At 40.9% G+C, this 24,719-nt stretch overlaps 1 protein-coding gene and 1 pseudogene across 1 annotated transcript in view; one reads left to right on the plus strand and one right to left on the minus strand.

Moving 5' to 3' along the window:
• Positions 1 to 7,504: 7,504 nt before the first annotated feature.
• Positions 7,505 to 8,205, plus strand: LOC105815163 (annotated as a pseudogene).
• Positions 8,206 to 22,843: 14,638 nt separating this feature from the next.
• Positions 22,844 to 24,719, minus strand: part of PUS7 (pseudouridylate synthase 7 (putative)) — a 54,268-nt gene continuing 52,392 nt past the window's right edge. The window contains exons 15-16 of the mRNA XM_012650306.1: positions 23,758 to 23,849; positions 22,844 to 23,109 (exon numbers count right to left, since the gene is read on the minus strand). Of these exons, the coding sequence (XP_012505760.1) occupies positions 22,973 to 23,109; positions 23,758 to 23,849 (229 nt within the window). The 3' untranslated portion in view covers positions 22,844 to 22,972. The remainder of the gene's footprint in view (positions 23,110 to 23,757; positions 23,850 to 24,719) is intronic.

The following is a 24,719-nucleotide window of genomic DNA, read 5'->3' on the forward strand; positions in this document are numbered from 1 at the left end:
GGCTTCTGCGTGGAATTATCTGGCTCATTTCCCCAGATGTCTCCAGTGGATAACTATCTCCAAAGAGGCAATTTTTTTTTTTTTTTTGAGACAGAGTCTCACTTTGTTGCCCTGGCTAGAGTGCCGTGGCATCATCATAGTTCACAGCAACCTCAAACTCCTGGGCTCAAGAGATCCTCCTGCCTCAGCCTCCTGAGTAGCTGGGACTACAGATGTGCATCACCACGCCCAGCTAATTTTTCTATTTTTTGTAGAGATGGGGTCTCACTCAGGCTGGTCTTGAACTGCTGACCTCGAGTGATCCTCCCGCTTTGGCCTCTCAAAATGCTAGGATTACAGCTGTGAGCCACCATGCCCAGGAGGGAATTTTCTGTTAGAGTTAACAGAATTTCAAGAAATATTAAGCAGTTCATTAATCTTTTAATGGCTAAACCATGAAAAAATCTGTTATTTATTAAATAGTTTTCAAATACTAATGTTGTTATCCTAGCTTCAGACTTCCTACATTGTGATGGCATTTGGCAGGTAATTAGGTCTTGGGGGTGGAGCCCACATGATGGCATTAGTGCCCTTTTAACAAGAGATACGGGCTGGGCACAGTGGCTCACGCCTGTAATCCTAGCACTCTGGGAGGCCGAGGCTGGTGGATCGCTCAAGGTCAGGAGTTTGAGACCAGCCTGAGCAAGAGCGAGACCCCATCTCTACTAAAAAATAGAAAGAAATGATCTGGACAACTAAAAATATATACATAGAAAAAATTAGCTGGGCATGGTGGCGCATGCCTCTAGTCCCAGCTACTCGGGAGACTGAGGCAGAAGGATCTCTTGAGCCCAGTTTAAGGTTGAGGGGAGCTAGGCTGAGGCCACGGCCCTCTAGCCAGGGCAACAGAGTGAGACTCTGTCTCAAAACAAAACAAAACAAAAAAACCAAAAAAACAAGAGATATAAGAGAGCTTGCTTCCTCTCTGCCATCTTGACCTGCCCTTTACAAAATTAATAAAGGGCCACAAGGTGGGAGATGTGGTTGGAGCTGTGGTCAGAGCCTGAGCTGTGCAAAGGTACAGGCATAGTTAAAATATATGTATAAGTGGCTATTGTTTCCTAGCTTGCTTTCCTATAATTGGTTATTACTCAGGAGTCACATAGCTGATGGTCATAAAGATTCTTACCTTTCTTCATTGCTCCCGTAGATAACATCACCCTTGTGAAACCTTAGGCTAGCTTTTGAGATATCTTCTGGGCCTTGTATTCTGGTGGACTGGCTGACCCACTCAGACCAACGGCCCATACCAAGAACTGACTTAACTGGTCTTGTGACCCCCACCCAAGAACTGACTCAAAACAACAAGACAATTTTTACAACCTATGATTCTACCCAGAACCCAGTCAATCAGCAGACCCAGTTGCCTAGCTCTTTGTTGGATAAAACTGTCTTTAAAAGCCCTTCTCCCAAATTCTCAGGGAGACAGATTTGAGAAATTCCTCCTCTCTCCTCACATGGTGGCTGCAATATTAAACTCTTTCTCCACAGTAACCCCTGCTGTCGTAGTGTACAGGCTTCCTCTTGAGCAGCAGGCAATGAGCCTGGTTGGGTTTTAACAATCTGAGGACACAGCAGGAAAATGGCCATCTGCAAACTAGTAAGAGAGCCCTCACCAGGATCCAACCATACCAGCACCCTGATCTCAAACTTCCAGCCTCCAGACTGTGAGAAATACACTTCAGCTGTTTAAGCCACCCAGTCTATGGTATTTTGTTACAGCAGCCCAAACTGGCTAAGACAAATAATTTTCCCTCTTTCCTGAATTAACATAATTATTACTATTATTGTCTGTATAATTTGTAAGTAGCTTGTATTTTTGAAAGTTACTTTAATTGTTTATGGGAATAAAACAGGTTCTATATTATTAGAAAGATATTTAAAAATTATACTTATTGGCCGGGCGCGGTGGCTCATGCCTGTAATCCTAGCACTCTGGGAGGCCGAGGCGGGCGGATTGTTTGAGCTCAGGAGTTCAAAACCAGCCTGAGCAAGAGCAAGACCCAGTCTCTACTAAAAATAGAAAGAAATTAATCGGACAACTAAAAATATATAGAAAAAATTAGCCGGGCATGGTGGCACATGCCTGTGGTCCCAGCTACTTGGGAGGCTGAGGCAGTAGGATTGCTTGAGCCCAGGAATTTGAGGTTGCTGTGAGCTAGGCTGACACCACGGCACTCTAGCCTGGGCAAAAAGAGTGAGACTCTGTCTCAAAAAAAAAAAAAAAAAAAAATTATACTTATTATATAGTTTATGTAAAGTTATGTAGTTTATACATAGTTTAGATATAAAGTTATAGTTACGCATGCAAGGTAAAAAGGTAGAAAGAACTCAAGTAGCACTGAAGGGCAGAAATGAAAAATGAAAGCCTCTCCTCCCTCCACATGTTCCCAGTCTACAGAGACAACCACTGTTCAGTTTCTGGTTTTAATTCATTTTCATCATAACAGTACATATTATCCTTTCCTTTTATATATTTTTCAACTTTGGGAACTATATTTTTAAATTATTTTAATTGTATTTTTAAATACAATTAAAACTGTACTTTAATTATTATTAAGGACTCCACTTCTATGACTGTCATGAAGCCAGGCTGAGTTCTGGAGGTAACTATACCCCATTCGGGATTTTCTGGTTATAATTGCTGTCTTCTCTCTCGACCTTAACTGAAAACCCAGACTCATGAGGCCTCAATCCCTGCCTTCCTATTACTGGTAAATACCAAAGCCAACTATGTAGAAGGCTTTTTCAGAGAAGACGACTTTATCTCCGGACGAAAACCCCCGCACTTTGCTTTATGAGGCAGAGAACAAGCCCAACTCGTGGACAGGCTGGGGCCTGCACAGCTCTCAATTAATTTATCAACTTTGGACTGTATTTTTCACTTCCTGCTATATAAATGATTTATTACATTTGTAATACAACACCTTGACTCTCCCTAATTATCTCCCAATGGCTCTAGTTGGCTCCTATTTTTCCTTCTCCTCATGGCTACCTTTTTGCCTTTAAGTATTATATGACATCATCTATTTCCTAAATTGTGAGTATCAGATTGTATCTATTGATCTCCCTCTATGAAAATAAGTAAATTAATGCATTTATTCTTTTTGCCTCCTCCAAATTTTGGCTAGTTATATTATCTTGCTTTGTCAAGACATTTATATTGATACATAATTTATCTACTTACATCTAAATTTTCTCTTTGCTACAGAAGCTGTGCATGCTTCTGCCTCAGGGCCTTTGCATTTGCCCTTCATGGCACTTGATTCAGGTCTCAGCTCAGATGCCACCTCCCTAGAGAGGCGTTCCTTTGTGAACTAAAATAAAATTTTAAGACTCACCCCCCACCAGCTGACTAAATGGACCCGCTCGTGGCCAAAGAAATATCCTAAAACTAAATTGCCTACCAGGACGAAGGAGGTCAGACAAGCTTATCATGTCCTCCTCCCTTCTTGGGGACATCCTTTATAACTCATTAACAGGCCTAAGGGTATGCAAGACAAACCTGCAGATGGCTTATCTCTGATAAACAGCTCCTTATGTTGAAACATTCCAAGCCTTTAGACAAAGCTTCATGTCTTTGACCAATTACAAGCCAAAAAATCTTTAAACCCACCTATAACCTGTAAGCCCCCCCCACTTCGAGATGGCCCACTTTTTCGGGCCAAACCAATGTATGCCTCCCATGTATTGATTTATGACTTTATCTGTAACCCCTGTCTCCTTGAAATGTATAAAACCAAACTGTAAGCCAACCTCAGCGAGTCCATTGCTCAAGACTTCTTGGGCGTGGCTCCGCGTCATGGTCCTCAAATTTGGCTCAGAGTAAATCTCTTTAAAATTATTTTTCAGAGTTTGGTCTTTTTTCCGTTGACACTTGAACAAGTTACCTAAAAAAGCAACCCTTCCCCTCCACCCCATTCATTCTCTATTCCCTTACTATTTAATTTTCTTTGCATTTATTATGATTTAACATTATATATTTGTGATATCATGATTTAGAATAGAAAACATACATTTGGTCTTCCTAGTTCCTGGCACAGAGCTCCTAAAATCTTTGACATTTCCTAAGTCACAAGAGGTAAAAAGAATGTCTTTTGTGGCTGCCAGGAGAACCAACCACATGAATAGAGGCTGAAAGTTTCTGTACCGCCCCACCCCTGGGGGCGGGTGGGTATTGTAGAGTGACTCAATTAACAATGGCCAATGATTTAATCAGCGTGCTATGTAATGAAGCCTGCATAAAACCCCTTAAGAATGGGATTCAAAAAGCTTCTCAGCTGGTGAACACATCAAGGTGCTGGGAAGGTGGTCTGCCCGGAGAAGGCCCGAAAGCCCTCCCACCCCAACCTTGCCCTATGTATGTCCTCAATCTGCTCTTCCTGACTTGGATCTTTTAATATAATAACCTGGTAAATGTAAGTAAAGTGTTTCCCTGAGTTCTGTGAGCCATTCTAGCGAATTGTCTAATCTGAGGGCGGAGGTCATAAGAGGCTATGATTTATAGCAAGTTGGTCAGAATTATGGGAGGCCTGGGCTTGCAATTAGCATCTGAAATCGAGGCAGTCTAGTGGGACTGAGCTCTTTAATTTGTGGGATCTGACATTAACTACAGTGGATAGTGTCAGAATTGAATTAAATTGCAGCACACCCAGCTGCTGTCAGACATTGGTCGGTGTGGGAAAAAACCCACACATCTGATGTCACAAGTGTGTACATTTACAGAAAGTGTTTTCCCAGAACATTTAAGTGTTATTGTATCTCTCCCCACTAGAAAGTAAGTACATGAGGGAAGCTTTGCTGTGTTCAGATTATTCCCATTACCAAGTACAGTTCCTGGTATGTAGCAGGTGCTCAATAAACATATGTTGAATGCATGAATGAATAAATCCTAAATTAGGTGGAAACCAAAGTAGTAGTATCACAAAACCTCTGAATATGCAAATTGTATTGTGTTACAGAACCAGATAGTGTATTGGAACCAAAAAAAAAAAAAAACCAATATAACCATAGTTCATTAATAGTTGGGCAATCAAAGGTGAATCTTCCCAATACCCGTGACTAATATATCTTCTTTTATTTCTATCATGAGTCATATTGTATTGTACTTTAATTTCTAGTTGCTACTCCCATGTCATCTTCCTTTTTTGGATTTACTTCGACTTTACTGAAGAATCCCCTCAAGAAATTTCTCAATGTAAGCGGATAAGCTTTTTGAATATCTGTCTGAAAATATCTTTATTTTTTTTGAGACAAGGTCTCCCTCTCTTACCCAGGTTAGAGTACAGTGGTGGCATCATAGCTCACTGCAACCTCAAATTCCTGGGCTAGAGCAATCCTTCTGCCTCAGCCTCACAAGTAGGTAGGAGTACAGGCACGCACCACCAGGTCCTGCTGTATTTTTTTTTTTTTAAGAGACAGAGTCTTGCTATGTTGCCCAGGCTGGTCTCGAACTTGGGTCTCAAATGATCCTCCTGCCTCAGCCTCCCAAAGTGCTAGGATTATGGATGTGAGCCACAGAGCCTGGCCTGAAAGTAACTTTACTTTGCCTTCACATTTGATGGATGCCTTAGTTAAGTACAGAATTTTAGGTTCTAACACTTTGTTCCTCCATCTTTGAAGACATTGCTCCAATGGCTTCTAGCACTTGGTGATGAGAAATCTGAAATCAGTCTGATTTTGGATACTCTGCAAGTGTCATGGCTTTTCAACTCTTTCTATAGAAGATTTTTCGATTTCTGAAATTTCATCAGAATGTGTGGATCTTTTTAATTAGTCCTGTTTGATACTTGGGGAGTCATATTTTTCTTCAGTTAGAGGAAATTCTCTTCTATTATTTATTTCCCCACTCTCATCTTTGTTCTCTCCTTTATATTAAAATATCCTGTCTGATGTCTTTCAAATTTATGTTCTGAGAGGCATTCTCCAGTTTGTCCTCTAGATTACTCAGCTGATCCCCTTCATCATTTCCTGATCCCTTACATGATTCTGGCAATCACTCTTCCAGTTGTCTGATTAAATCTTTCACTGAAGACTTTTTGCTTTCTAGATGCACTGTCTTCTGAGAATACTAATTAGGACAGTTTGAAATTTTCTTCCCTTTCCAGAGTTATCGTTATTTCCTATGGAGGTCCATCATTCAGTTGGTTCATCTTGGTCCTTCACTTCCATGCTGGGGTTGCCTTCTCTCCTGTCTGGTGAGCCTTGACATTCACTCATACGGAGCAGCAAACATCTCATGGGCTAGTCTGGGCTGAGGTGGGTGTGTTTCTTTAGCAGATGTTCTCTGTTCTCCAGCTGGCAGCTTCCGTGTAAGCAGCAGGGCATGCCTTGCTAAATAATAGATGTGTGGGTGAGGAGCTGACAAGCAGGCTGGGGAACCCACAATTGCCCAATTAAGCAGGGCTGCACTAAGGATGGAGCAGGTTTGGTGTGTTTCCTTCCTAGGCAGAGCTACCTGTCCCTGCTCCCCACCACATCTGCCGTGGAGTTTTGAAGTCTGCTCAAGCTCTGCTCTCCTTGACTCGGGCTTGGTCACTTTGCTGGGTGCCCCTCATAGGCCGCCTGCCCGCTGTCCTTAGAGAATGTTCATGGGCTCTATCCCAAAGGCAAAAGCGCTTTGCAATGTGCTCACCAATAGTTGAACAAATAATGATAGAAGAGAAGGGGAGGGAACCAACAGTCCTGTAATTCTAGGGGCGCTTTCCTGATTAATTATCCTCAAGGTGGCTTCCCAGCTCAGCCCTGCTCTTTTTGTTGACCTTGAGCTTGCCAATTGCCAGGATTCCCTTCATTACATGCTGTGTGTTGGGCTAAGGGTAACTTCTTCTCACTCCCCATCAATGATCCTACCTGCTGGCTCTTTCCTAAAATTCCGTAATTCAGAGATCTTGAGGGGGAAAGAAGATAAATATGTGTGTTCAGTCTACCATCTTAAACCAGAAATATATCTGAAAGTGTAGCCACCAAAAAAAGTGTTGAACCCTCACAAGGAAAGCTGAAAAAATTAGTATAGATTTTTCTATTACATGTTGGTATTTTATATGGAAATTAGAAAAATAATATCAGTTAATTGAATACTTGTTCCAAAAATTAGTGGAAAATGAGTTAAAGATTTTTTTGGCCTATGTTTTTAATAGAACATAAAATTTTATTCATAGATTCAAAGATTCATAAATCTTTATTGAAAAAAATTAGTAATTATGAATAATAAATGAAATGTCAAGATTCCTGAGAAAAAATAATCTTGTCACTTGAATATAAATCTCATTTGAAATAAATATAGCTCTTAAAGAAAAAGGCAGTTTCGAGAATATTTAATGAAAAAAGAAGTTACATTACAGCTTGCCAGGAGTCCAGGAAAAAAAAAAGAAGTTACAGCATAGTATTATATACACATTATACCTGATTAAAAATGTATATGCCTCTTTCCCTTGGGTGCACTACAGAAGATCTGCGAGTCGCCATGGGCCGCTGCCCCACCCAGTGTTACTGGTAGTGTAAGAACAAGCCCTACCCAAATCCCTCTTCTGCAGAGCTGTCCCTGATGTCAAGATTCTCATCTTTGACTTGGGGCAGGAGGCAAAAGTGGATGAGTTCCCACTCTGTGGCCGCATGGAGTCAGATGAATATGAGCAGCTCTCCCCAGAAGCCCTGGAGCCCACCTGTATTTGTGCCAACAAATACAGGGTAAAAAGTGGTGGCAGAGACGGCTTTCATACCTGAGTGCGGCTCCACCCCTTCTGTGTTGTCCCTATCCACAAGCTGTTGTCCTGTGCTGGGGCTCACAGGCTCCGGGCAGGTAGGTGAGGTGCCTTTGGAAAGCCCCAGGGCACTGTTGCCAGATTCCATACTGGCCAAGTCATCATGGCCTCTACCAAACCGCAGAAGGAGCATGTGAGTGAGGCCCTAACAAGGCCAAGTGCAAGTTCTCTGGCCATCAGAACACCCACATCTCAAAGAAGTGGGGCTTTATCAAATTTAATTCAGATGAATTTGAAGACAAGGTGGCTGAGAAGTGGCTCATCCCGGATGGCTGTGGGGTCAAATTATATCCCCAGTCATGGCCCCATGGACAAGGGGAGGGCCTGCACTCATGAGGGCTTCCACTGTGCTGCTCCCTTCTTACTCAGGCACACCAATAAATCCTACTTCTTGTCCACCTAAAGAAAAGTATATGTATGTGTGCATGTGTATACATATATACACACACATATGTATATATATGTGCACACATGTAGATCTATAGATATATAAACCCCCAATACATATCTATATTTATATATAGATATACAAATAGACTCATAAACAGAAAAAATTAGAAGTCACAACAAATTCTTACATTTTTTTAGGAGGTTTAGGATTACTACAATGGTGACTGAAAAGCATTAGCATCATTAAATTTATTCCAATTAAGTAATTATATAGAATTACCTATATGTTTAATTGGAAAAACATATATTGTGGGGGATTTCCAGTTTCAGTTCTGACATGTAAAGAGCTTAGAAGTTGTCATTCATATCCTTACAATAAGAAAAAGCTGAACAAACCAAAAATCCATGACATTAATGATTTTTCTTAGACTCATCAGAGTTGAGGTCACAAGGCAAAATCTGGAGACAGGAAAAGAAAGAGAATCACAGATGAGGTCAGTTGACCTGGAACAGAGCTGCTGGAGCCCCACACTGGCAGGACACTTGAGTAGCAACTGATGAAGGCTAACGGCTGGGTGTGGACCAGTGTGAGGGTGAGAAAGTCTGGGATGGGGGAGGGGGCGACTGGTGTCTTAGTGGGTTTTACTTCTAGGAACCAAAGCAGGTTCTCACCATGAAGAGCCAGGAAGAAACCCTTGTGTTTCTGGCAAGGTTAAGAGGAAAACTAACCATTCTGAAATATGCCCAGAGTGTTCTCTCTAACAAAGGCCTACTTAGCAGGGTGAAAACTTTACCAGAGTCTTATCTGACTTGGGAGAAGGAAAATTACCCAAATACAGCCCCTCTAGTCCTTCTGTCTCACCTAAGGGGGAATAGCGCTGAGACACACTGTGAAGGCGTCACAGCCCAGGGACACAGGCAGACTGCGATTTGATCAAGGAACTATAGAATGATCACTATTTTCCTAATACCTTACCACTTGATCAACAGAGCTCCCGTATAGTAACAATGGATTGGAGGAAGAGGAGACCAGACTGGACGAGGAAGAGGAAACCAGACCAGAAGAGGAAGAGGAGACCAGACCAGATGTGGAAGAGGAGACAAGACCGGATGAGGAAGAGACGAGACTGGATGAGGAAGAGGAGACGAGACCAGACAAGACCAGACGAGGAAGACGAGACCAGATTGGAAGAGGAGACCAGACTGGATGAGGAAGAGGAGACGAACGAGACTGGATGAGGAAGAGGAGACCAGACCAGCCGAGGAAGAGAGTGCTAAGTTCTTAATATGCAGGACCTCATTCAGATCTCATGAACCATCCTATAAGATAGGTATTCTCTTCACCTTGTTTACAGGCGAGGAAACCAAGGCTTAGAGAAGTTATATAATCTGCCCAAGGTAACACCTTAACTCATGAAACTGGGAATCAAAACCAGGCCTGACTCCAGAGTCTCTGCTCTTAGCCATTATGCAAGTCAGGTACCTTCTTTCTGCCTATGTGGTTGTTCCCACAGCTTCCTGCAAAGGAGGAAGGCCCTGGGGCTGAGCCACAGCTGCTGTCCTGGTGATTTCCAACTGCAGATTTTATTTTTACTGTGGATGGGGGGAGCAGCACTGTCCTGGGCTGGAGGGCAGAAATTGGGCTTCTTGTGCTGTTCCGTCTCTGGACACAAGAGGGTGAACTCTAAGCAGGCATCTCTTGCACTAGGCCTCATGTGCTCCATGGGTAACATGGGAAGAATAATCCTCCTCCTGGTGCCTGCCAAAATTACTCTTTTTTGAGATCATATATGGAAGAAATCTGCATAAAGGATTAGCACTTATTAGACTATATATAGATCTAGCCCCCAACCAAAGTTGCAGACTTAATTCCCCAAAGTTAACTAGCAAACTTGGAAAACATCCAAAGGATCCTTACTTCCCTGCCTTTGTTCATGCCTTTCCACGTATCTGAGAGGCCCCTTCATCTTCACCTACCATAATCCTACCTAGCCAAAAGGCCTAGTTCATAGGCTTTCTCCTAGAAGGTGTTTGTGGACAGTTGTCCTCGAAGTGATCCATTTCTCCTACCTAATCTTTGGCTGTAAGCACTTAAGACAGGCATCACTTCTAGCCTTACCATATAATTACTGATGTATAGGACATCTCCTCTAGGGAGGACATGTGTTGGTTTTTGCTTGCCTAATATCTTCTCCCCCTTTTAGTTAATAGCAACTTGATTTTCCTCTGGTGAACAATCTTCCCTCACTTTTAATCCATATGATTTAGATGGGGTCAACCCCACTTCCAAATCCAGAGGTAGGCATGTGACATAGGCCTATTTAGAGTTACTATAATGGGTTCAGTGAAGGGCAGGTGACTCATTAATTGAAAATTACTCCTAGGACTTTTGCTAGGACCATTGGCATAAAAAGCTCTATTTTTGCTACAATTGGATGTAAACATGCAGCTGTGAGAGGCTTTCACATGGAAAAAGAAATTCCTGAGGATGAAGCCACCCAAGAGCAGGTTATAGAAAGAGACCTAATCTGGAGGATAACATTGTTGGAAACCCTTGGATCTTAGATTCAGCTATTCCTGAAACTATTAATAGAACTCACCTGCCTAGGACAAATAAATTCTGTCCCCTGCCCATATTCTTTTTTTTCCTTTTAAGCTAGTTTATGTTGGGTTTCTATGATGTAGAATTGAAAGATAGGAACACAGCCTCAATTCGTTTATGAATGAACTTTAAGGGCTCAAAGGTCTGATCTTTTTAACTTTACATCTCTTAGCATGGTACCTGGTAAGACACAGGGTCCTGGAGGTGTGATGATTGATTCATTCAATCTCACTTTCCCTGAGCACCTACAATGAGCTAATAAGCACTGGAACCACAAGGAATAATTAGACATAGTCCTTGCCCTCGAAGAATTCTGAATTTAGTACAAGGAGGAGGTATGAAAACGAACACTTTATAATATAACTTGGGCTCTAATAGAAACCTGAGCAAATTTTTGTGGGATTCCAGAGGGTTGGAGGTTTGAGGAGATGGGATATGGGAAGGCTCCTCAGAGGAGGTGACGTTTGAGTCGAGTTCTTAAAGAACAAATAGAAGTTCCTAGGCAGAGAAGTGGGCATGGGGAAAAGGTGTCCCAGGGATGAGGTATTCCAGATGGAGAGAACAAGATTATATATTAATAATAATATCACCATCCTCTGTTCTTCCTGTGGCCTCTTCACAAGCTCCTTCCTCTTTCTTTTCCTCTGCCTCATCTCTCAGTGGAACCATCATAGTGGTTAAGAGCACAGGCTCTGAGCTCTGAAAGATCTTGGCTCTGCCAGATGGGGTGCCTTGTGCCTATAATCCCAGTGACTCAGGAGGCTAAGGCGGGAGGATCACTTGAGCCCAGGAGTTTAAGACCAACCTGAGCAGCATGGTGAGACCCCATCTCTACAAAAATAGAAAACTTAGCTGGGCATGGTGGTGCACGCCTGTATTCCCAGCTACGCAGGAGGCTGAGGCAGGAGAATCACTAGAGCCCAGGAACTGGAGGATGCAATGAGCTGTGATAACACCACTGCATTCTAGCCTGAGCAACAGAGCAAGATTTTGTCTCAAACAAACAAACAACGAAAAAAGATCTGGTTCTGCCACTTACTACACACTGACCTTGAGCAAAATCACTTACCTTTTCCAAATAAGGACAATAGTGTATTTGCCTTATAAGATTGTCAAGAACATTAAACAAAATTACAAATATAAAGAATGTGCCTGGCACAAGGTAATTCTCAAATAAATAAATAATAACAATGGATTACAGTGAAGGAGCTACAAGGTAAAGATTCTACTTAAGGAGTTTTTAGAGAAACCCAGACAATAGGGAAAACAAAAACTAGGACACCAGAGGAAATTAAAGCCTCCAACACCTATAGCAACAGCAAATTTGAACACAGTCCAACTCCTAGCAGATCAGCTCAAAACCTCAGACTAAATGCCTACTTACCTGAATTCCTATTACCTGATAGATAATGCCTGGCCTCCAGTAAAAAGTTACACAGCACACTAAGTGTTAAGGCAAGAAAAAAGAGTCTGAAGGAACAAAGCAAGCATTAGACCAGACTCAGCTATGGCACAGATTCTGGAATTTAAAATAACTATGATTAATACGTTAAGAGCTTTAATGGAAAAACCAGATAACATGCAAGAACAGATGCATAATGTAAGCAGAGATATGGAAACTCTTAAGAAACAATAAAAAAGAAATGCTAGAAACTAAAACAAACAAACAAAAAAAACCCAAAACCCGCCGTAACAGAAATGAAAAATGCCTTTGATGGGTTCATCAGTAGAATGGACACAATCAAGGAAAGAATCAGTGAGCCTGAAGGCATGTTAACAGACACTTCCCAAACCAAAATATAGAGAAACAATGAAAAAACAGAACAATTAAAAAAAAAAAAAAGACCCAAACAGAATATCTAAGAACTGGGGACCATTTCAAAAGGTGTAATATATATGTTAGGATGCCAGACAAATAGAGAACAGAGTAGAAGAAATATTTGAATAAAGGCCAAATATTTTCAAAATTAATGACAGATACCAAACCAGATGCAGTGTCTTAGTCTGTTTTGTGTTTCTGAAACAAAATACCTGAGGCTGTGTAATTTAAAATGAACAGATGTTTATTTCTCAGTTTTAGAGGCTGGGAAGTCCACAATCAAGGAGCCAGCATCTGGTGAGGGCCTTCCTGCTGCGTCATCCCATGGCAGAAGGTGGAAGGGCAGGAGAGGATGAAAAAGAGAGAGAGAGAGAGAGAGAGAGAGAGAGAGAGAGAGAACTTGCAAGAGGGGGCCAAACCTGTCTTTATATAAGGAATCCACTCTGGCGATAAGGAATCCACTCTCCAGGTAACGGCATTAATCCATTTGTGAGGGCAGAGCCCTCATGGCCTAATCACCTCTTAAAGGTCCCATCTTCCCAAACTGCTGCATTGGGGAACCAAGTTTCCAATACATGAATTTTGGGGGACACATCCAAACCACTGCATCCAGGAAGCTCAGAGAATAACAAACAGGATAAATACCATAAAAACTACACTATGCATATCATATTCAAATTGCAGAAAACCAAAGAGAAAGAGAAAAATCTTGAAAGAAGCCAGTAGGGAAAAACATCTTACCTATAGAGGAAGAAACGTAAGAACTACACTGGCCTTTTCATCAGAAACCATGAAAGCAAGAGAGGAGAGTGAAATATTTAAAGTGCTGAAAGAAAAAACCCACCAACCTAGAATTCCATATCTAGTTAAATTATCCTACAAAAGTGAAGGAAAAATAAAGACTTTTTCAGAAAACAAAAACTAAGGGAATTCATTGCCAGCAGACCTGGCAAAAAATGTTACAAGAAGTTTCTCAGGGAAAAGGAAAATGATGTATAGGTCAGAAATTCACATGCACATCAAGAAAGTAAGAGAATTGTAGAAGGAATAAATGATGTAAAATAAGACCTTTTGCGCTGGGCACTGTGGCTCATGCCTGTAATCCCAGCACTTTGGGAGGCCAAGGTGGGAGGACTGCTTGAAGCCAGGAGTTTGAGACCAGCCTAGGCAAGATAGCAAAACCCCATCTCTACAAAAATTTAAATATTAGCGGGTATTGTGGCATGTGCCTATGGTCCTAGTTATTTGGGAGGCTGAAGCAGGAGGATCAATTGCTTGAGCCCAGGACTTCAAGGTTACAGTGACCTAGGATAGTACCACTGCACTCTAGCCTGAGTCACAGAGTAAGACCCTGTCTCTAAAACAAAACAAAAACAAAATATATATATATAAAACCTTTTACTTATTAACTGATTTAATAGATAATTGTTTAAAGTGATAATAGTAACAATGAATTGGGCGATTATAGCATATAGAAATGTGAAATCAGTGAAAGACATGTTTCGTTGTTTTACAAAGTGGTAGAAAGGAATTGGAAATACCATCGTAAGGACCTGTACTATCCATGAAGTACCTGTATTACTCATGAAGCAGTATAGTGTTATTTGAAAGTGGACTTAGATTAGTTATACACGTATATTACAATTTTAAAAAGTAGTAAAAAATCAATGTGCTAAGACAGGAAAGAAAATGGGTCATTGCTCCAAGTAGAGACGACAACTCCTGGGAGACCAGGCCCAAGTGCTGGGTGAAGATGATCCTAGTTGGCAACACCTAGTTTTCACATCTCTGTGGACAGCCAATCCCATCTGGATGGGCCCACGTACAGGCTTCTTCCTCAGCCTGCAATAGTGGGGGCTGATGGTGCTGCGACCGGTCCACCTGGAGACATGTGCAATGGAACTGATGAGACACTGCTTGGGTGATGAGGGGTTAGAGCAATCTGGACATCCATCCGCAGAGCTCTAGGAGTCCACACGTGACGCATGTGCACCATGGGGTACTATGCAGCACTGAGCATCAAGGGATTCTCTTGAGGAAACTGAGACCTTGAGAAGGGATGTGAATCTCCTCCCCAAGCAATAGGCAGTGGCAGGGCTGAGACTTCAGCCTGTGTGTTTTGACCCCTGATTCGGCGTCCTTTCCTCTTTCCCACAGCAGCCTCTTCATCCTGTGCTGTCTTTAAATTAGCCGTATCTAATTTTGGATTTTCACTTTTTGGAGTTACGGACATCATGACTTCCTCCTAATTAATGCACAAGGGCCCTAAGAAGCCAGGATGGCACAGGAAAGAAACAGACTTTAGCTCCACTTTATTAGACAGATATTATTAGAAAAAGGATCAACTAAGGCTGTCATCTTCCCAAAGGGTTAAATTAATGGAAAGGGCTTCCCTTGTCTAGGGGAGTGATTGTGTCCTCTTGACACTCAAGTTTTTGCTGGTGAAAACATTTTTGTCTAGGTCAAAACAGGTAGTGAGATCTTGTATGTTGAAAACTAACTTTGTAAACAGGAAGAGTGAAATGTAGAAAACAAGATGAATATGGCCAGTAAAAGGCAGATGTGGGCCCTGGTCTCAGGAGAGTCCTGTTCTCCATCTGTGTGAATGCAGCTCTCACAGGCTGCAGGTGGTGTTGATAGGAGTTGAAACAAACACGCTCCCAGGTGCACCTCAAGTGTTTTCATCCTGGAAAATTATGGTTGACAATAACCCTGAACCCTCTCAGCCATGAAAATCCATTTTCGGATTGTTACTGTGGACACTGTAGGAATCTAGTCATTATGGATACAACAGGAAGTTAGTGTACAAAGAAAATCTCAATAAAGAATATCTCCCTGCAGCCTTTAAAACTCAACCCTCAACAAAGTAAAGACAACCCATGGAATGGAAGAAAATATTTGACAGTTATGTATCTGATAAAGGACTTTTATCTAGAATACGTAAAGGTCTCTCAGACTCAACAACATAAAGACAAATAATCTTCCCAAAATGGGCAAAGGATCTCAGCAGACATTTCTCCAAAGAACACAAATGGTAAGTATAAAAAATGTTCAACATAATTATTCATTAGGCAAATGCGAATCAAAACCACAGTGAGAAACACCTTCATACCCACTAGGATAGCTATAATCACAAAGACAGACAATAAAAAGTATTGGTAAAGATGTGGAGAAATGGGAACTCTGATACACTCCTGGCGGGAATGTAAAATCGTGCAGTTGCTTTGGAAAACAGTCTGGCGGTTCCTTAAAGATTAAACACAGAGTTATCATGTGACCCAGCAATTCCACTTCTAGCTATCTATTCAGGGAAATGAAGACACATGACCACACAAAAACTTGTACAAAAATGTTTATAGCAGCATTACTCATAAAAGCCAAAGTTGGAAACAACTCATTCATCAATTGATGAATAAATATGGTATATTCATACAAGGAATATTATGTGCCTAAAAAAGGAATAATATACTTTTATTTTACAACGTGGATGAAACTTGAAAACATTATGCTAAGTGAAAGTCAATAACAAAAGGCCATATAGTGTATAATTTCATTTATATCCAGTGACTGGAATAGACAAATCTATAGAGATTCAAAGTAGTTTCTGCCAAGAAAGTAGTGGTTGCCGGGGGCTGGGGCTGGGGTGATGATGTGAAGTGCCTGCTGATGGGTATGGGGTTTCTTCTTGGGGTGATAAAAACGTAAAATTGTAATGATGGTTGCACAATTCCGAATATACTAAAAACCTTTTCATTGTACATTTGAGTGAATTATATCTCAATAAAGCTGTTAGTAATAAAAACAAAACCAAATAAAACCAAAACCTCAGCCCTGCTTCGATCACCTCACCATCCTGCACAACCTGGGTTCCCAGCTTCATGTGCTCACTAAATTGCACAATTTTCTTTTACTTCTGGCTCTATCTTTATTCTCATCCCCTAAATCTCAATTTATATTCCATGAACTTGAAATTTAAAATCTAAATAGAGGCTGCTCTAAGGATTAGCTTTGCATTATTTATAGAAGAGAGAAAATTGCAGGGTGTCATCTGAACTGCTTAAGGAAAATTTCAAGCATCTTGAAATATTTCAGAACCTATTAACAATCATGTTTGTTATGTGCTCCCATAGCAAAAATATTTATTCCCAATCAGCAAGAAACTTAATAATCAATTAAGCATTTCAAAATCACATTTAACTAGCCTTACTTCCAACCTACATATTCCCAATTTTACAAATCAAATCTTAATACTCAAGACAATTTTTGGCCAGGCACAGGGGCTCACACCTGTAACCCTAGCACTCTGGGAGACCAAGGCGGGAGAATCGCTTGAGCTCAGGAGTTTGAGACCAGCCTGAGTAAGAGTGAGACCCCGTCTCTACAAAAAATAGAAAAATTAGCCAGGTGTGGTGGCGTGTGTCTGTAGTCCCAGCTACTTGGGAGGCTGAGGCAGGAAGATTGCTTGAGCCCAGGAGTTGGAGGTTGCAGTGAGCTACGATGCCATCACTGTACTCTACCCAGGGCGACAGAACAAGACTCAGTCTAAAAAAAAAAAAAAAAGACAAATTTTCCATTATAGTGGTGAAATGCAACAAAGAACAAGTGATCTTTCTAAAATCTCACTGTCCAATATGGTAGCAATTGGCTACACGTGGCTACCATGCACTGGAAAGATGGCTAGTCTAAATTGAGATGTAAGTGTAAAATACACACTGGATTTTGAGGACTTAGTACAAAAAATATAAAAATTTAGTTTTTTATATTAATTATACATTGAAATATTTTGGTTATGTTGGTTTAAATAAAATATATTAAAACTAATTTCATCTGTTCCTATTATTTTTTTTAAGAGACAGGGTCTTGCTCTGTCACTCAGGCTAGAGTACAGTGGAACAATCTTAGCTCACTCCTCCCTCCTCAGCAACTAGGACTACAGGCACATGCCACCACATCTGGCTAATTGTTTTTTTTTTTATGTCAGCATATTATGGGGGTACAGATGTTTAGGTTACATATGTTGCCCTTGCCCCCCTTCTCTCCCCAAATTTTTAAAAAGAATTTTTGTAGAGATAGTCTCGCTCTGTTGTCCCTTCTGGTCTTGAACTCATGGCCTCAAGTGATCCTCCCACCTCAGCCTCCCAAAGTGCAGGGATTACAGGTGTGAACCACCATGCCCTGCCTCATCTGTTCCTGTTTATTTTCTTTATATGGCTACTAGAAAATTTCAATTATATGCATTACAGTGTGGTTGAGGTAAGGAAAAGAAAAAAGAAAAAAAAAAAGAAAATTTCCATTATATTATGTGGTTCACATTATATTTCTGCTGGACAGAGATGCTTTAGAGAAACATGTAGAACCTTCAAGTGGACAGTAAATATGCATTAGGAGACAAGGGCTTTGAATAACTTCTCCCATTACGGTTTCCTGTTGCCATCTCCTTCTACACACTTACTTTCTAGGAGTCTTTAGCACAAGTGGAAGAGCTATAACATAAAATCAACACAGTACTCCCGTAGGACACCAAAATAATACAGATTCTCAAACCATTCTTGCTTTTCGTAGCTGCTGCTTTCATAAGGAGCTGTAGCCAAGGAAAGTTTTTCAATACAGCAGTTAAAACTCTTTGGAGGGGGTTAATTTTCTGTATGGAGCAACAAAGGCCACAGAACCTTAAGATTGGTTTGACTAAATCTTTGGACAAACGTATCTAGATGAAAGCAAGGGTGGAAAAGAAAGAAAAAAGGGTTACTGCTGGTGATCCTGGAGAAATCCAGAAAACAGGCATGGAAGTGAGTTTAAGGAAGACTCCTAGGGTGATCTGTTTCAAGGGTGAAATCTTAAGTCATCAGTGTGAGTCCTGGATTTAATTACAATGCAATTCCATTTGCACACATTGCGCATGTATTCATTGAACGTTTGGGCGTTACACCTGATCAATGCAGACTCTCCTGTGGGTCTCAGGCGACTGATTTCTTAGCGAGGGTAGTGCTAATACAGAGCCACTAGTCACATGTATGGCTAGGGAGCAGTTGAAATGTGGCTGTGACTGAGCTGAATTTCAAATTTTATTTAACTTAAATTTAAGTAGCCACATGTGGTTATTAGCTGCTGTGTTGGCCACTACAGGTGTAGAGCCTTACTATTTCAAGTGTGTGCAAATCAGCAGCACATGTAGCCTCTGGGATTTGGTTAGAAATGCAATATTTCAGACTCTACCTGGACTTCCTGAGATACATTTTGCAGTTTAAGATCACCAGTGATTCCTATGCACCTGAAAATTTGAAGAGCACTTATCTAGAGGGTCTTATTTGAATATACTGAAACCCCTAAAATTGTATAAAAAGTTTGTATGTATATGTGTGTGTATGTATATATATATGCACACTTTACTATTTTCCTTCCCCTAGAGACAATGTCTCTATATTTTTCCACCAGATTTTTTAAGTTGTTCATAATCCAAAATTGAGAAGTTCTTATTTATTATTATTTTAGAGATGGGGTCTTGCTACATTGCCCAGGCTAGCCTCAAGCTCCTAGGCTCAAGCAATTCTCTTGCCTCGGCCTCCCGAGTAGCTGGGATTATAGGCACATGCCATTGCATCTGACTCTCAAGAAGTTCTGTCCTACAGGAATGTAGTCCCACAAAGTGGGGAAAGCAGATTTCATTGAACAAAGAAAAGCCTTAAAGTTATCCTTTGCTGTGCAAGGAAACTTTCCAATTTATGAAAATCAGAACTTGTTCATACTGGGCTTTGTAATTCTTCCATTGTGCTTTTACTTCTTCATATGTCTGAAGCAAAAAACTACATGGTCGGCCGGGCGCGGTGGCTCACGCCTGTAATCCTAGCTCTCTGGGAGGCCGAGGCAGGCGGATTGTTTGAGCTCAGGAGTTCGAAACCAGCCTGAGCAAGAGTGAGACCCTGTCTCTACTAAAAATAGAAAGAAATTAATTGGACAACTAAAAATATATAGAAAAATTAGCTGGGCATGGTGGCGCATGCCTATAGTCCCAGCTACTCGGGAGGCTGAGGCAGGAGGATCGCTTGAGCACAGGAATTTGAGGTTGCTGTGAGCTAGGCTGATGCCACGGCACTCACTCTAACCCGGGCAGAAGAGTGAGACTCTGTCTCAAAAAAGCAAAAACAAAAACAAAAACAAACAAAACTACATGGTACACTCTCTTAGTCTCTTTTTATGTTTCAAAAAAGCACATACACATCACCATAGACTGGTAGTTATAAAACAATGGTCCCCAACCTTTTTGGCACCAGGGACCAGTTTCATGGAAGATGATCTTTTCCACGGATGGGTGAGCTGGGGAATGGTTTCGGGATGATTCAAGCACGTTACATTTCTTGTGCAGTCAAACCTCTGTATTTGCAGCTGTTCCCCAGCATTAGCACTACCGCCTCAGCTCCACCTCAGATCATCAGGCATTAGATTCTCATAAGGAGCACGCAACCTAGGTCCCTCGCATGCGCAGTTTACAGTAGGGTTTGTGCTACCATGGGAATCTAATGTTGCTGCTGATCTGACAGGAGGCGGAGCTTCTGCAGTGATGTGAGCGATGGGGAGCAGCTGTAGATACAGAGGAAGCTTCACCTGCTGCTTACCTCCTGCTGTGCCATCCAATTCCTAATGGGCAATGGACAGGTACCAGTCTGCGGCCAGGGGGCTGGGGACTGTAGTTATAAAGCATTTATTTATATATATTCTATTTTGCATTATACACATACACACCCTTATTTTTTTTAGTGGAAATTGACCACGAAATGTATTCCAGAGCAAATACCAGTTGGTGCTAATTTGTAGTGGCCAGAACAACTGTTGATGTTACAAGTACTGATGTACTATTGCAGTTGCCACCAATTTTGGGGTTGATTTAAGAATCAACCAGGAATTTTTTCATTAGTATCATGGCTATCTAGTTATTACCTACAACATGAACCACGAATAAAAATATTTGAAAGTACAATTTTGATTATTTAGCTTCCTTTTCCCTAGGAAATAGTGCTGGTTTTACATTATAATAAAAATAATGTTCCCTTATTATTTCTTTTAGGCAAAAATTAGAAAACAATAACAACTTTGTGCTGAGAATGAGGCTGCTTTCAGGCTTTGTAAATGTGCCTCAGAGAAACTTCCTCCCTTTGTTAACAACAACAAAAATTGTTCTGACTTCTGTGCTAAGGCAGTGATTTACTCTGGTTGACTAAGTCCCCAGAGTTAGACAGTATGTCCCCGAGTCTCAAAACAGCTTTAAGAATCCATCTTGGGTTATTATTTTTCCACTAGTTTTTAAGAAGAGACATGCACAAACTACCATTTGTGCTAACAAAGCCAGGAAAATCAACTCATCACATGGAGCCATAAGTATTTCCTAGATAAAGAAAACATTAGTTTAGTCTCACTTTTTCCTTTTTGGAATGCAAATTTATACTGGTTGAGCATCCCAAATCCAAAAGTCTGAAATCCAAAACTTGTAAAAGTTTTTAAAATTTTTATTTTTTTAGAGATAGGGTTTTGCTATGTTGCCTGGGATGGCCTTGAACTCCTGGGCTCAAGTGATTCTCCCACTTCAGTCTCCTGAGTAGCTGGGACTATAGACACGTGCCACCTTGCCTGGCACAAATCTAAAACTTTCTGAGCACCAAAAGATTCTCAAAGGAAGTGCTCACTGGAACATTTCAGATTTTGGATTTTTGAATTTGGGATGCTTAACTGCTAAGTGTGTGTATTTCAAAATTTGAAATACTTCTGGTCCCAAGCATTTTGGATACTCAACTTGTAAATGCAGAACTGCTGAATGCATTTACAATAGGACAAAATAATTGTCACTTATTAGTCTGATGAAGGAGAAGAACTGCTATTACTGAAAAGTGCAGACAGGACTACTATACATTTAATAAATTTGGCTTTTGTAGGACAAAAGATTCCTTAGAAACTAGCCAGCTAAAAGGGCAATTTATCATGATCCTTTTTAAACCTCAGCATTGTGGTGGATGTCATTAAAACAAAAGGGCTGAAAAACAGTTCTCTGTCTTGTTTCCACTACCAGATACAGGACAAAGGTCATTCACATTCTCATGGTGTGAGGTTCCTGGTATGCTAGCCTTTCATTCCTTTCCACTCCAGAAAGCACACTGGAAGGCCACTGAGTGATGCCACTGTAAGGATAACCTTGAGTCCAGTCCAACAGTCAATTAGCACACCATGGGATACTTAGCCTATTCTCATATCTCACACCTGAGCACAACACACCTGTGTCAACACTATTTCTGAGGATCCCTCATTAATTTAGTTCCTTACCTTTAGTCAGGCCCAAGATCCTTATTTGCATTGTTTTATATATTTATTTATTTACATAACCGGTAGAAAGGAGATTTTAAAAATATTTATTACATTCGGTTCTAGAAATGATAGAAAATTAAAATTGGTACAATTATGTTATACAACTTTGGAAAGGCATATTAACCTTTCACCCAGAGAAAAGTTTTATGCAATGCCAGAAACGGAAATACCTAAGCCATTGGTGACAAAGGGTAAATGCTGCGGATAGAAGGAGCCCTTGTAAATTTTGAGTTTTCTTCTTTGCCATTATTTATTTTTGAGCAAATCCTAGTCCAGGGAAAAGAATTCTGAACATAAAGGCACCTAGAGTAAAAATCAGATCTTAACTAATACAAACAGCTACACATGTTTACACCAAGGAAAAAAAGCCCTATCAAAGCAACACCCCTGCAAGGCATCGATAATATAAATGAAAAAGCCATTGCAACTAAAAAGTCTATAAAGGCTTACCTGAATCTGGTATGTGAACTGGATAATGACAATTACTTTTGTGTTTATAAACCTGTAGATGTTTTATAATTTAAATCAGCACGAGTGCTATCTTTATACTCATAGGTGGAGGCTCTCAAATTATTTACCCATAGTCCAGATTTGTTTTGTTGCATTTGCTCTTAAAACGCACTGTTGCATATTCCATTAATGGATATGTTAAAAATTCCTGCTGTCTTTCAAGAATGTAGAAAAACCTAGAACTGCTACTTTAAACCAAAGTCCTTCTTCATCATTACAAAGCCAGTAAAGCTGACATTTTACCATGAGGTAAGCACCTGAAGTATATTCTGACCAATTTATATTTTGTGAGCTAAAATTAGGATCTCCAAAATTTGTGTAGGTGTACAAATATTGCAAATTATTTCTTTAAGCTAATAAAAAACTTTAAAAAATACAAATAATCTTTTACTACAAAGATTCAAAATCCACATACGGGTCTGTACTAAGGGAAAAATGAACAGGAAGCCAGTAAGCAAACACTTGTCTGCACTTTCTAATCTGTGGACAAGGTACCAGTCAACGGAGCCAGGTTGTATTCAGCTGGGTCTGGTTCTTGATGCTGGTATCCATTTTTAGCACTTCTCGAATGGCCATGGTAGCATAAGTGGAAGGAGGAAGAGAAAAATCCATTTTCAGAGCCCTGTATTTGCCTTCTGCCAGGCAGGAAAGAAGAGAATAGTCAGAAAACGAAGACAGCTGCAGACAGACCGGAGAAGAGTCATATAATCTCTATACAAACACAAAGAACTGTGCTCCTTTCTTTAGGCTCCACTTCCCAAGGGGCCTCAGAGAATGCGACCATGGACGTAAGAGATCTGTGAGTGTATGAACCAGTTGAACAGTTACGGTAATTCTACCTTGGAACCTTCATGAAAGGGCACGTGACAAGAAGAGCACAAGAGAGAAGTACATGTTAAGTTTAAAAAAATAAATTAGGGCACAGGGGAAAACAGAAAAAGGAATGATAACAAGAATTTGACAATGACAATGGAAATTTAATTTTTTAGACTTTCTTCTTGAATTTTCACTCACTTTTGCTAACCCTGTAGGGGATGGGAAGGAAATAATCAGTCACCTAATATCACAACCATCTATAACGTTCATTCATTTTCAGGGAGATTTGCTATTTTAGTTATGACCTTCATCTATAATCATGAAAGTAAGGTGACAAAACACAAATGGAAATCATAGAGTGGGTGGGTAGTGGTGGTGATTATCAGAGGAGTTTTTAAAAAAATTTGCATTTTTGTATGAGAAAACATTTCAAAGGTGACACAGAGCTGATGACTGAGTAAACTTACCAGAAGGAAAAACTGGTGGTGGTTTCCCTTCCAGGTTGTCCACATCTGTGTTGAAAAGCGGAATTTTGGGATCATCATATGCAACGACTTCCCTTCAAAACACATAAAGTATGCATGTGAGCTTTCATAAAAGGTACTAAGTCACTCATTACCATTTGTTTAGTAAGAAAAACACATAGGCTGGGTACAGGTGGCTCACATCTGAAATCCCCAGCACTTTGGGAGGCCAAGGCAGGAGGATCACTTGAGCCCAGGAGTTTGAGGTTGCAGTGAGCTATGATGCTGCTGCTGCACTCTAGCCTGGGCAACGGAGTGAGACCTTGAAGCCCTGTGGCCCCTAAGCCAAAGGCTATGGCCTGGTACCAGTCCAAGGCCTGTTAGGAACTGAGGCTACACATCTGTATTTACAGCTGCTCCCCTTCACTGGCATCACCGCCAGCTCCCTACCATCCTACTCCATCCATGGAAAAACTGTCTTCCATGAAACCAATTCCTGGTGCCAAAAAGGTTGGAGACCTCTGCTGTACCACTCCCCCCCCCCCAAGAAGCTTCACTCTAGGAAACATACAAACATAATGAATGACAGACGTTTCTCTACACAGGTAGCTGGGAAACATATGTTCGGACAGAATCCAGAGCCAAGGACGGGAACCTCAGCTTCTGTAAAGGCCCATCTTGGATTTTCAAACCCACCCATGCTTGAAAAGACAAATTGCTAAACTCTGTACTAAGAATCCAACTGGACTCCTAGCGTAGTGTTGAGTATTAAGAAAAAATGATACAACACATTAGGTCACCGCCCTTTTGATTCAGGTGTCTTGACAGTTGAAATAAGTATGTTTTAACCTTCCTTTGATTCACAAAGGGACTTCAGTAAATTAAGAGGACCTGTATCCAAAACTCAAAAAGAGGCCGGGCGCGGTGGCTCACGCCTGTAATCCTAGCACTCTGGGAGGCCGAGG

Source organism: Propithecus coquereli, unplaced genomic scaffold, assembly GCF_000956105.1.
Source record: "Propithecus coquereli isolate 6110/MARCELLA unplaced genomic scaffold, Pcoq_1.0 Scaffold32, whole genome shotgun sequence".
In the NCBI taxonomy this organism is placed as follows: domain Eukaryota; kingdom Metazoa; phylum Chordata; class Mammalia; order Primates; family Indriidae; genus Propithecus; species Propithecus coquereli.